The 12,565-nt window shown below is 41.9% G+C and overlaps 1 protein-coding gene across 3 annotated transcripts in view; it reads left to right on the forward strand.

Moving 5' to 3' along the window:
* Positions 1-12,565, forward strand: part of LOC306811449 (sphingosine-1-phosphate transporter SPNS2-like) — a 127,859-nt gene that overhangs the window by 55,772 nt on the left and 59,522 nt on the right. For all 3 annotated transcript variants that reach the window (XM_079325156.1, XM_079325154.1, XM_079325155.1), the window contains exon 3: positions 5,908-6,044. In XM_079325156.1, the coding sequence (XP_079181282.1) occupies positions 5,908-6,044 (137 nt within the window). The remainder of the gene's footprint in view (positions 1-5,907; positions 6,045-12,565) is intronic.

Below are 12,565 nucleotides of genomic sequence, written 5' to 3' on the forward strand. Positions count from 1 at the left end.
TCCTGACAGGATGCCATTGGCTTCTTGGCTACCTGAGCACACCTGGGCTCGTGTTCAGTCTCTGTTGACCAGCACACCCAGATCCTTTCCCACTGGGCAGCTTTGTAGCCACTCTGTCTCCAGCCTGTGGCACTGCCTTGGGCTGTGACTGAAGTGCAAGGCTTTTCACTTTTCCTTACTGAACCTCAGCTTGCTGAGGACACAAGCACAAGGACACAATGAGGCATTTTTAAATTCTCCATTTTGTCCTGTGGTCTATTCTGGGGAAATGTTGCAGACCACATCCAACCCAAACCATTGTATACCTTGCTCCAATTTATATGGTGCATGCTCAAGCAATTTTTTTTCCAATGCTCCTGTGTTCAACATTGTCAGTGTGTGACAGCTTTGCATGACATATGGAACTGATGGTGTTTCAAAGCTCCTTACACTTGTCAGAAGTTTCTTGTCTGCATGAGTCTGGAGCCCAGTGATCCTGTGTCTGCACCCAGCACAGTGCAGTAACACAATCCATCTGTTGGCTGTTGAATTAGCAATGAAGTGCAACAAAGCCCATGTGCAGAGAGATGGAACAGAACACCTATAGCAGAGATTGTGACAGGGATGGTTTTCAGGGTGATATTCTTTAAAATCAATTGTATTAATTCATCCTCCTTCAAAGGATTAATGTCTTAAATCACATTGCTGAGTTTCCTTGGACTGCCCCACCACTGGGTATCAATTTTACCTTGGTCATGTCATACAATCAGTAAGGTTGAAGACCTCTAAGATCATCAAATCTATCCATTAATCCAGAACTGCCAACTCCACCACTAATCCACACCCCTCAGTGCCACAACTTGACAGTTTTTGAACACTTCCAGGGATGGTGATTCCACTGCTGCCCTGGGCAACTTGTGCCAATGCTTGACCATCACCACACTGTGCCTGAACTGTGGCACAGTTCAGTTCAATGGTTAAGTAGCATGAAAGGATCTTTGTTCTTTCTTGGCTTGAATGGTACTGTAAGAAAAAAAATCAAATTATGGTTGTAGACCTTCAGAAATCCCTCCAGTATAGAGATGATCCTACAAACGGGACACTGCTGAAGCTGGAAGACCTATGTGGGTTCCAGATATCTGTAGTTCATCATGGGCAGGTCACTGTCACTCTCCTGTGTCTTAATTTCCTTAGGCCTAAAGTAGAAATTAATGTTTCACTTTCTTTCTAAATTGTCCCATGCCTCACTGTGATTAAATGTGCTGTGTTGTATCTGCTGAGAAGTATTATTATAGCATAAAACTATAGAGAAACTTAAAATTCCAAGAGGGAAGTATTGCAAAAACTTGTCTTTGGAACAGAGAAGCTGGTTGGAGAGTCTTTATTCACCATTTCAGGTGGATGGTAACTGGTGAGAAACACGTGCACTCATGACTGAAAGTCCCTGGGGTAGAAGTGGCCCGACCCAATCCCAGGGTTGTACCTGTACACACCCATAAAGTATCCCATCCCAGGGCAAGCTGCCTGTTTAGGTGTTCTCATTGTTTGGAAATTTGTTGTTGGGAAGATGTTATCAACATCTCAGCACACAGTTCTCAGCAGTTTCTCAGTGGATTCCAGTCCCTTGAGGCAGAGGCTGTCTGGGTTTGCCTTCCACAGAGCCAAGCTCACTGTCAGCACTCAATTAGATGTGCACACATGATTTGTGCTGACTCAAAGCTCAAAGATACCCACTAGGGTTGTTTTTTGTTTTTTTTTTTTTTTGTTGAGTATCTTTGTGTAGAGAAAGCTATTTTCACCTGACCCTGAACTTTTCTAACATTTTTTCCTGATAGGAAAAAAATAAGCCTTGTGTGCTCTAAGTCAAAACCAAAAGAAGAGACCTTTTTTCAGAGGTGCCTGTGATCCACTCAACCTTGCAGGAACTGAGCAGCAGCAGCCTCTGTGTGTGCCTCTGTCACTGCCTCTTCCTTCTTGATTCCTCTCTGTGGATGACCTGGGGCAGGAAAAGCCCCTCTCTGAGGTTATCTCTGGGATGATAAGCCCACTAAACAAAAATCCACTAAAGAAAAGAGCAAGTGAGATGGAGGCAAGTTTCTTTGGAATCACAGAGTGGAGAGCTGTCAGGTCAGAGCCTTTCCAGGGAACAGCTGCAGAGTCAAGCTGCTAAATTTTTGTTTGGAGAGAAAGATGAGAAAAATAAGAGTGATGGCATCTAGTTCCAGGAGGCAGGAACTTTTTGTGACTGTTAAAGTCTACAGTTCCTTTCTCTTATCTCCTTTGCTTCCACTGTTGGGGGATTTACTTTTCCCCTGGGTACACAGGCAGCTCTTGAGAGGGGAGAGTGTGGTCTGAAAGCAGCTCTCTGGCCATAATCCTGAAAGAGGGCAGAAGCTGCAGGACTGCAGCAGCAATAGAGGTTGGGAGGGTGATTTCCTTGTCTGGTGGGTGTTTGGGTGGGACGTGTAAGATTTTTTTATGCTGCACATTGTTGTAATTCCAGCCATGCACAGGAAAAGCTGGGCAGTGCTGGCTGAGAAAGTGCTTGTGCACCTGTACAGGGTGGGACAGGCATCCAGAGGCAGAAATAGACACCAAGCCAGCCAGTTTGGGCAATTACACTCTTCCTGCCTTCTCACCACAGTCGGCATTTCAGTGGCTAAGCCACAAAGGGAGGAATAAAGACAAATGGCTTCTCCTTTTGAAAATACCTGTACTTAAAAGAACCTCCCTCCTTGAAGGTATTCACTGTGTGTCTTTTTATTCATCCTTTGCTCACATAATTTACTCCTGCAGAAATGTATCTCAGCTCCACCCTGTGCTGGGACTGAGCCACCTTTGCTGGCACTGCTGGAGGTCATTTACCAGGAGAAATGAGCTGTACACATCTATAATGGGACTGCCAGAGCTATACCTGCCCACAGCTGCTCCCAGTGCCCTCACTGCCTCCACAGTAACTCCTCTTAAATCCCAGTGGGTTTCTAACTCTGCCCTGACTTGCACTCTACATCTCTTCAAGAGCTGGTAATATTCTGAGATGTCTGGAAGTGACAATGGGAAGAGGAGCTGTTGATTGGGAAGAGAAAGTGCAATGCCAGCCTCTGTCCCACTGCTGCCCTAATAGAAAAGATTTGTGGCTGTGGTTGAGCTGAAGCAGCAGCTGCTGTGGTGTCACTTCAATTTTATTAATTTGGGAGTAGGTGAGTGCAAGGAACAGAAAATGCTGTGGAAGAAGGGAGAGAAGCCAGAGAGGAAGAGTCTGGCACAATTTACTGGTGTGCAACCCTGTGCCTTATGCTCAGTCCTCTTGCCTGCAAATCAAACATGTTTCTGCTGCCCCTCTCTCCAGCTGAACACGCTGCAGTTTTGTGTCTTCTGCATGAGATCTCTCCTTCGTGGTTGTCACAGAACCTCAGCTCCTGTTCTAGAGTAACTCAGGTTTCCATCCCACCTGGGAATGTGCCCTGATTTTGTTCACCTCTGTTCTGCCAGCCCAGGCTGGGGTTCAGGAGTCTTGGCTGTCACTGGCAGGAGTAATTGCAAAAATTGATTCATGGGAAATGTCTCTAACAGGCAAATCCTTTTGACAGACCACACAGCCATCATACTCTGCATTTATTTGAGTCAATCAATGCTCTGATGCATATTTGGGTCATAAATGCTCTGATATAAATTGCATTTATTCTTGTGACAGCTGTGTTCCATTACCTGTTATTTATTTGGCTCTGTTGTCCTTTCCTTTTACACCTTGTGGAGCTGTCAACTCAGCTGCTTACCCCTGGCAAAGCTCACAGCTCAGACTCTTCCAAAAATAAATCCTCCAAAGGGATTTCAGCAGCAGAAGGATGCATGTTATTGGAAAGTCATTGGACAATCTCTTTTTTTTGGTTTGTTTTATTTGAAAGAGGAGCTTTGTGCATTTTGCCCAAATTCCAGAATTAGACTTTTCCTTTATGATCCAGAGGTCATTGAAGCTAATAATCCCACTGATTAGTGTGAGTTTTGGATCACACCCTGCATGTCTCAAAGCTTGACATTTTATTAACCATGTTATTTGATATTTGAAATGGTAGGATGCTAACTTGGATATTTCTAATTTTCCCTTGGAAGCTTTTTCAGTTTTGTGTCTTTTTACGTCATAAAAATGGCAGAATATGGGATTCTGAGATGAATGAATTGCAGTGTCCTTCCAAGAAAAAGATCAAATTGCAGTGGTCACACTGGTCTGGACAAGTCACAGTCATTTTTCTGCTTCTCATTCCCAATGAACAGCCACATATCCTTGGTGCCAGGTTGTTGCACCAGCTCTGCAAGGTGCCAAGCCCTTGGTGTTAATTCAGGAAAGCACTTAATCATGGAATTGATGACTCTAAAGTGCCTAATATAAGCATGTGCTTAAGTGCCTTGTTGGAGTGGGGCCAGTGCAGATGTGCCCTTGCTGAGCAGAGATTTGTGAGCCACTTCTGGTCTAGTTTATCTGTAAAATAGAAATGAAAACACTGCTCATGGTTTTATTTGTAGGTTTTGTTTGCACAAGGATTTTGGGATAGATGCAGGGACTGAGTTCTGTCAGTAGGGTTTATGTGTGAGCTAAACAGCAAAACTGTTCATAGCATTACTATTGAAGTATGTGAGATATGTTGCATGTACTGCATTTCAGGCCTTAACATTTTTCTATTATCTCAATTTATTTTAGTCTAAATGTAAAAAGAGTAATCCAGTAATTTAGTTCAAATATGACAGTGCAAAATACATACACAATCACATGGGTCACAAAACAAAGATGCAAATGAATATGTGTTATTTATAAAGCAGCTTTGACATCCTAATATACTAAAAAAAAAAAAAAAAAAGATATTTAGTCATAGTTCAGCATTCTGCACATTTTTGAACTGTCACATATCATCATCCATGAAAAATTCATTATTTGGGTCTTAAACATTTTAATTTTATGTGCACACTGTACCCAAAAGGGAGTGTCATACAACACACCAATACAATCCATGTCATTGCCTTTATGCAGTTCTCTAATGGGGACAGACAAGAATCAGGTATAAATCAGCTTAAAACATTGCAATTTTTGCCAAAATCCAAATTAATCAGGAGCATGGTGTGAATGCCCCATTTCAGGTATTCTCAGGACATTCACAGGCCAGATTGTTTTGAGATGGGCAGAGGAGTGAACTCTGAATTGAGGTGGTTTTGCAGAAGTTGCTCTGTCAAGAGCCTCATTCCCACAAGACAGAAGATCTTGGGGGTTTTGGAGGGTACAAAGGGTGAGCTTGAAATCTTTCAGTTGAGGACAATCCTGGCCTGCTTGGACTTTGTAGGTTAAAACTCTTTGTTCTAGTGAAGCTGTTGCTCAGTGATGGGTTTAAATACAAATTTAATGATGGTGAAAGGATCTAGTGAGGAAACAGGGCTGGTGTCAGTAGGATGATAGTGGTGTTTACTGATTTTCCTCATTGTTTCATAATTTCTATAAAACATGAAGGATGAAAGAACCTGAGTCTCTGTGTACCATTTCTCTCAGGTCTCTGCTGCAAGAGCCAACAAGGAGCCCTGGGCTTGTTTTCTGTTTGTTTGAAACTCCTTCCAAGCTCCACTCCAACTTCTCAGTAACATTTAAGCAGAAGCTGTTAATTCATTCAGTCCTGGTTTTGCCCATCTCCAGATCTGAGCTCAGCTGACTGTGAGGGTCTGGTGCTTTCAAGTATTATGAGTTCAGTGGTCTGAAGTTTCTCTGGGAATGAAAAATCTGTTTGATTAAGGAGACACTGACTCCAGAAAGCCTATTGGCCTGCACAACTCTGCAGGGCTGCACTGCAGAATGTCTAATTATTTTGGGACTGTTCTCTAGAGGATTTGGCTTGCAGAAAATTTGGTCTGATGTTTCTTAAAGGTTTCTTTCCTTTTTGTCTTTTGCAGTTTTTATCTGTAGTTTCATGGTTGCGGCGCCGATCTTTGGTTATCTCGGTGACCGGTTCAACAGAAAGATCATCCTCAGCTGTGGCATTTTCTTCTGGTCAGCTGTCACTTTTTCAAGCTCCTTCATCACTGAGCAGGTAAGATCTTTGCACAGACACTTTGCAAGGTGTCCTGAAAAGATGGACTGTGTATTCCTAAATAACTCTCCGTGCCAGTGTGCTCAAGGGGAGCATATTCCTCTCGTGTGCATTTAACATTTAGCATCTTGTATTATCTGACCTCTGTGGAACTGGGTTTGCTTAACTGTGAAAGCTGTCACCCTTTGATGGTGCATATTCATAAAAAGTAACAGATGAAACATATCTAAGCAAGAGTTTTTGTTGACATAAGGGCTTTGTTTTGAGGGAGATCCTAAAGAAGCTTTAAAAGGCTTTAGAAAAGCCTTGGGAAAATGAATCCATGGCTACACAGTGGTTCTCTTGTCTTCTGATATGTAACTGAAACCATTGGATTTTGTTGAGAAGTCTGCTTGTGGTATGTGGAATAACAAAAAGCATCTAGCAGTGGTTTTACAGATGCACTTTTCTGTCCACCAAGGCAGAGGAAGTGGATGATAACATGGAGATCAGACACAGTTTCAGCTCCTTTAACACTTGTTGATGGATTTGTCTGGGGGAACTGGTGATGGAGCTGTCAGGCTCACTTAATTTTGTCAAGCTCTGCATCCCTGTCCTGCTCCCAGGACAGCTGCAGTGCCCCATTCTAAGGACTCCTCACTGCATTAATTTTCTGTCAGAGGCATTTGGAGGAAACAATGATCTGGCAGTTTCTGCAGGGAAATATCCTCTTGTTTAAATCACATTACAGCAGAGATTTAATTGCTGCAGGGGACAACATTACTGTAGAGAGAAATTCCAGCTCCTGGCATCATCAGACTGATTTCCCCAAGGGAGGCAGGGGCATTCCTCATCCTTTCTGTCCAGCTGCCTTCCAGAGATTGCAGCATTGTGCTCACACCTAAAGAATGACAACCAGGGACTAAACCTTTCCACCCTTCTCCATCCTGCCCACCCACATGCTCTTCAGTTTTTAAAAAAAGAGAGTTTCCACTTAAAGCAGGCAGTGGCACTCATGTCAGTCTGGCTTTCATCAGGATTGGTTGTTGCTGCATTTCTAAAGCAAAATGCATATGGCCAAATGTGGAAGCCTTTAATTCAGTAAATTGTTCTGGGTTACCCTTGGCCAGGAAGCACCTTTTCCAGAAAAAGAATGTCTCTCATCTAAAATAAAGAAGGATATTTTTTTTGTTGTTGTTGTTTTCTCTTTATTTTTTTTTCTTTCTAAAAGTTTCTCATAACATTCTGCAAAAGCAGCTTTGATCAGAGCCCAAAGAGAGAAGCATTTTGGAGAGAACCAATGACCTTCTTATAAACATTTCTTGTGTTACAAACATATATTTATGCTTAAGTTCTCACTGATCTCCCTGCAGGCAACTGGGTCCCACAGCTGGAAGCAGGGGAATACTGGAACTGGGCTGATGTTTTCAGAGTTGAATTTCAGTTTAAGGATTTGGGGCTTATTAGCTGAAGTAGTTCAGGAATTAACATGTATGGTTATTTGTACACAGGGCCCCAGAGTGACAGTAGCATGTGTTTGGAATCCAAAACTCAATGTTTTGGAAGTCATAAGAGAGACAAGATCAAAATAGCCAGATCTGTGTTATGCATCAGTAGTAACTCTGGACCCCAAAACCACCCTAATACTTAGAAAAACCCTCTGTCCTGATTTTCCTGCAATCCTCAACTCCACCAGAAGACTTAGTCATTAATCCAGAGTTCTCATGCCCACCTCCTGTTACTGGCTCCAGGAGATAATGGAAAATGTTGCAGCTGCTGTAAGGATGTTCTCTACCCAGTGGCTGCAGCTCCTAAGAATAATCCATCTTCCCATCTTCCCATGTTATCCCTCCCATGTTGGGGACCTGATCTCTATTTGGGAAGACATGCCAAACTGAAGAAGGTGAATTCCTGACATGCTAAAAGGGTCAGAGAAGAGCTGTCTTTGCCTTTTTTTTTTTTTTTTTTTTTCCTTTTTATTTTTCCTGATCTTTGTTGTCTAGTATTCATTTGAAGGTTAAAATGTTGCCTTTTCTCTCAACATTTTTTTTCCTTTTAAGACAGTACATGTATTTATTGGGAAGGTGGGCAGGGAGCTGAAATATCAAAAACTCTTTGCTGGCACAAATAAAAGCAGTAGAAGAACTACTGTGAGTAGAGAAGTTCTCACATCCAAGCTGACATGAGAACCCAGGGCTGAAAGGAGCAAATTGACACAGGCTGAGCCCATTAGAAATCTCCTTTATGTGGAAGCACCAAAAATCCTGAATTAGGTAAGAAACAGCAGCCATTCAGGAGGAATAGCAGACTGTCTTCAGGGATTGCCTTTCTTTAAATTTTGACAGTGTTTAGTGTCTCATGCATCCTGTCACTGTGTAATTAAATAGAATGCACAGCTGAAATTTGGAGTGCAGATGGAAAGAGACAGCTTAACAAAGGCCAAAAGCAGCTCCAGAGTGGTGAACTCTGAAGGCACCCATCTTGTAAAGCTCTTTGGTAATGTGTCAGTTCCTGGCTAAAATTTGAACATCTAAAGGAAGCCATGAAAAATGCTGTTGTTTGAATCAATGATTAGATTATTGTGCAAAGAAATTTACAGAAAGAGAAATGTTCATTCTTATCTGTCCTACTGGCTTCCCACAAGTGCATGTGCTGAGCAGGATGCCCTGTGCTCTGGGGCATCCCTGGGTCAGCTGAAATCAGCTGTGTCTCATTCCTTGTGTCCCCAGCCCTTCACTGGGGGTGAGGAGCAGGAAAAACCTTGACTCTGTACAAGCACTTGCTCAGCAGTAACAAAAACATCCCTGTGTTATCAACTCTGTTCTCAACACAAATCAAAAATGTGTTCCCATCCAGCTACTGGGAAGAAAATTAACTGTGTCCCAAAAGGATTGGAGTACAGTGAACAGTTTATCTAAGGTACTGTCTAAATGCTATTTTGTTCAGCTTGGGTTAAAAAAAGTGACTGAAATCAGCAGATAAATTAGGAGTTGGACACATGTGCCATGCAGACAGTTGCTAGAGAGCTCTGTCTTTTTAAAATATCATTAGTTATTTATTATCAAGTATCTCTGGGTTCCTAACATGGAATAATGACAGTCAAATAAATGAAGAATTAATCTCTTATCTGCTGGTGGCTACTAAATAGGTAGATTATAGGCTCTCACAATGAAAAAGAAAATCAAGCCAAAATCTGGGGGTGGTTCCAGTGCATATAGGTGGTGATAGAAAACAGCAATGCATGAATTCCACACGTAGCAAAACAGAAACAGGACAACTCATGCTTAAAAGTTTAGTTACTGTTCATGAGATCTTAAATTAATTTTGAAACAAATCATCGAAAGAAACCAAATAAATACTGTATCACAGAGTGATTTCATAAATACACCAGCTTCCATGGATAAAAATAGCTAATGATAAATTTAACTGAAGAAAATAATTAGAAGTAGTAAGACTGAGATAATATTGATAAGCTCACTTTTTAATGTGGTTTAATAATTTATGTTAGTACCGAATTTCTCTATAGAAAGATAAGACATGAGGCCTCCTCTGCTTTGGTACTTGCACATTTCTGCTCTGTAACACTGTTTAGCACTTCCTACAATAAAAGTTCTATTAAGAAATCATTAACAAACTTGTTCAATAATCTAAAATTAGGTAAAGTGGGTACATATTTAGACATATCTTTAGATTAACTCAATTTATAGAAGATTCAATAAATAATGTCTTTCTCTTAATTTTCATTTTCTAAGTACAAACACCTGCTTGGAGTTTTTCACCCTTTAAACCTGATTTTAAATCAGGTCTGCACCTACCAACACACCTTTTGGCACTTTCACTTGCAAAACCATTTCTTGTCTTGTTTTTGCTCTTTGCCAAGCATTTGGGGAAAACACTTGCTGGTTATTGGTTCATGAACTGTAATAAATTAACAAAAAAATCAATAGGCTTCTGTGTGGTGTGGAGTCATATCCCAAAGTAATGAACCAAGTGCCCAATCTTCATGGAGTTTCTTTACCCACATGTGTTTGCAACCACACAAAAGCTAAATACACGTTTGTCTTCCTCCATTTCAATATAAACTCTGATCTAATAAGTAACCAGTTTTTTTCTGGTTTATTTATTTATTTAGGTAGCATTTTCATGAGCACAATGCCTGATTGCATGTGGTGGCCTTGAGCTGCTTTACATTCCAAGATGTCCTTGGAAAGGGTCTGGAATCCCAATTGCCCCATTTCTCTCTTTCTCAATGTGAAGCAAGCTGGTTATCAGGAGTGACCATGGCACGTGCTGAGAGTTTGTTTCTGTTTTATCTGTTGGATATCCATGTTTATTAGTCATGGTGAATGTTCTCAGCTGAGGTGTTGGAGCACAGGTTGTCTTAGATGAACTCTGGGTTTGGTGCTGCAGTTCCTGCCCCTCTCAGCACAACCCCCTGGGACATCATCTCCCTTGTGGGCAGACACTGCTATATTAAAGCAAGAAGGAACTTGTAAATATCCATGTAAATATCTTGAATAAAGTATATTTCAGTGTAAAAGGTGTGCTGGCTTACAAATGAGCAAAGGCTCTGCTCCACCAGGCTGGGAGACCAAGAGTACCCAATAAAGAGCCAGAGCAGGCTGTGGTAATGTGGCATGGCTGGGAGACACCAGAGCTGCACATGCTGGAAAGCTGGGAAATGCAAAAGCAAAGAATTAACAAGGTAAACAAGGAATATGCTTTTGAATTCTCCAGTTCCTGGTAAATATTTCTGTTCATATTTTGATATAGCTAACATGATAAAACCTTTTTGCTCCCACTGTAATTTACCTCTGGATAGGTATTCTTCTTAGTGTTGTTTTCCTTTTATTTTGATTTATCTCTGGAAGAGGAAGCAAATCATGGTGTAGTTCCATGCAGTGCTTGCTCAAGTCCTGTCTTTCAGACTTGCCAAATGTATTTTTATTCCAAAGCTTGTCTTTAAAGGAGTTTCTAAAAGAGAAGCAATAAACTGTGTGCAGTATGGAACAAATGGTTAGTTGGGTTAATTTTGAAAAACATAAACATAATCCAACCACCCCCTACATATGATGATTCACTATAGGAAAATAATAAAAAAAAAAAAAGCCTTTAGTCTTAAGTGCTCCAGCAGAAGTTGTAATATAAAACATACAGCTCCTGTGCCTGTGGTTCCACTGTGCAAGGTAAATACACAGCTTGAAAAACATAAACAAACAAAACTAAAATCCCCAAGCCATTATTTTACATGTAAGAAGGAGACTGAGTGTTGTCTTTGAAGTCACCATGAATTACTGGAATGTTTATCTCCTACTGTTCCAGCCTATTATTTTTGAGCAGAACTCTCTCGTAGAAAACAGGCAAAAGGGATTCTCCCAGCAACTTTGGGCAGTCAGCTGCATGTGCATGCAGTCCCTGCCTCAGGCAGTTCCCTGGGCTGTCACAGACTGTCACAGAGCTGGTGCTGGAGATATCTGCAGAGCTCATGGCCAAAGCTCTTGGTTGGCTCTGCTGTGTTCTGCCAGCTTTGGTGTGGCACAGGAGATGAGCAAATACTGTTGGCATTTGGATTTCTGCACATTAGGCCTTTTCTAGACTGCTCAGGAAAAATATTACTGACTGTGGGCTCTTACCAGAAGGAGGTCAGGTGAGTGCTGGTGCTGTCTGTGTGGGTGGTGTCAGCTCCCAAATCACTCTGAGCTGCAGTTCTGGCCCTTTGTGCTGCCCTGGTGCCCCCTGCACCACAGGACACCTGCAGCCTGCTGCCCTGCCTCTGCTCTCTAAAGCCAGATGTGGCAATCTGTGCATCTCCTTCCAGCTGTCAGAGCTCCCTCCTCCCCACAGTGGGGCTGCTGTGCCAGAGCTCTGGGGTCAGGGGCTGCCAGGTGAAGGGTGGCTCAGAGTCCCAGTAAGAGAGGGCAGAGTGGAATTCTGTATGGACTGATTCTGCCCCACTGTCCCTCTTTGTATGTCTGAAAGGAGGTGATTTAAAGAGAGAGTTCCTACAGCCCCTTTTAGAATTTTAGAATTGTTAAGGCTGGAAAAGACTTCTGAGATCGAGTCCAGCCATTAACTCAGCATCACCACCATGTGGAAATGGAAAAGCCCCATTTGTTTGGCCATTTGCCAGTAAGAAGGCACTTGCTGTTCCTTCCAAATGCTGTTCCTAGTGCTCTTGTAAGTTTTACTATCTCACATCTTTTCATATTGATTATATGAGGTGTCCTGTAGGAAAAAATACACTATTGCTTATTCCTTTAATAATGGAACACTGACTGAGCTGGTCTTGAGGTATTCTGGGTATCTGTCAAGTCTGCTATCATCTTCAGCACAGCTGATTCCAGATACTATGTGGAAAACTGTTTTTCTGTAAGAAAATCTTCTTTTGCACAGACAAGTGCAATGATTTGAACTCTTGAATCTTGGGTCCTCACTGTTCCCTCAGATTTAATGAAGGACAGAAGCATTGGGAAAAGATTTATATAAATGAAATAGTTGTAGAGTGCAGAATTACTGTCAAGTGTTTGTCTCCTGGTCGTTTT

Source organism: Erithacus rubecula, assembly GCF_903797595.1.
Source record: "Erithacus rubecula genome assembly, chromosome: 22".
Lineage (NCBI taxonomy): Eukaryota > Metazoa > Chordata > Aves > Passeriformes > Muscicapidae > Erithacus > Erithacus rubecula.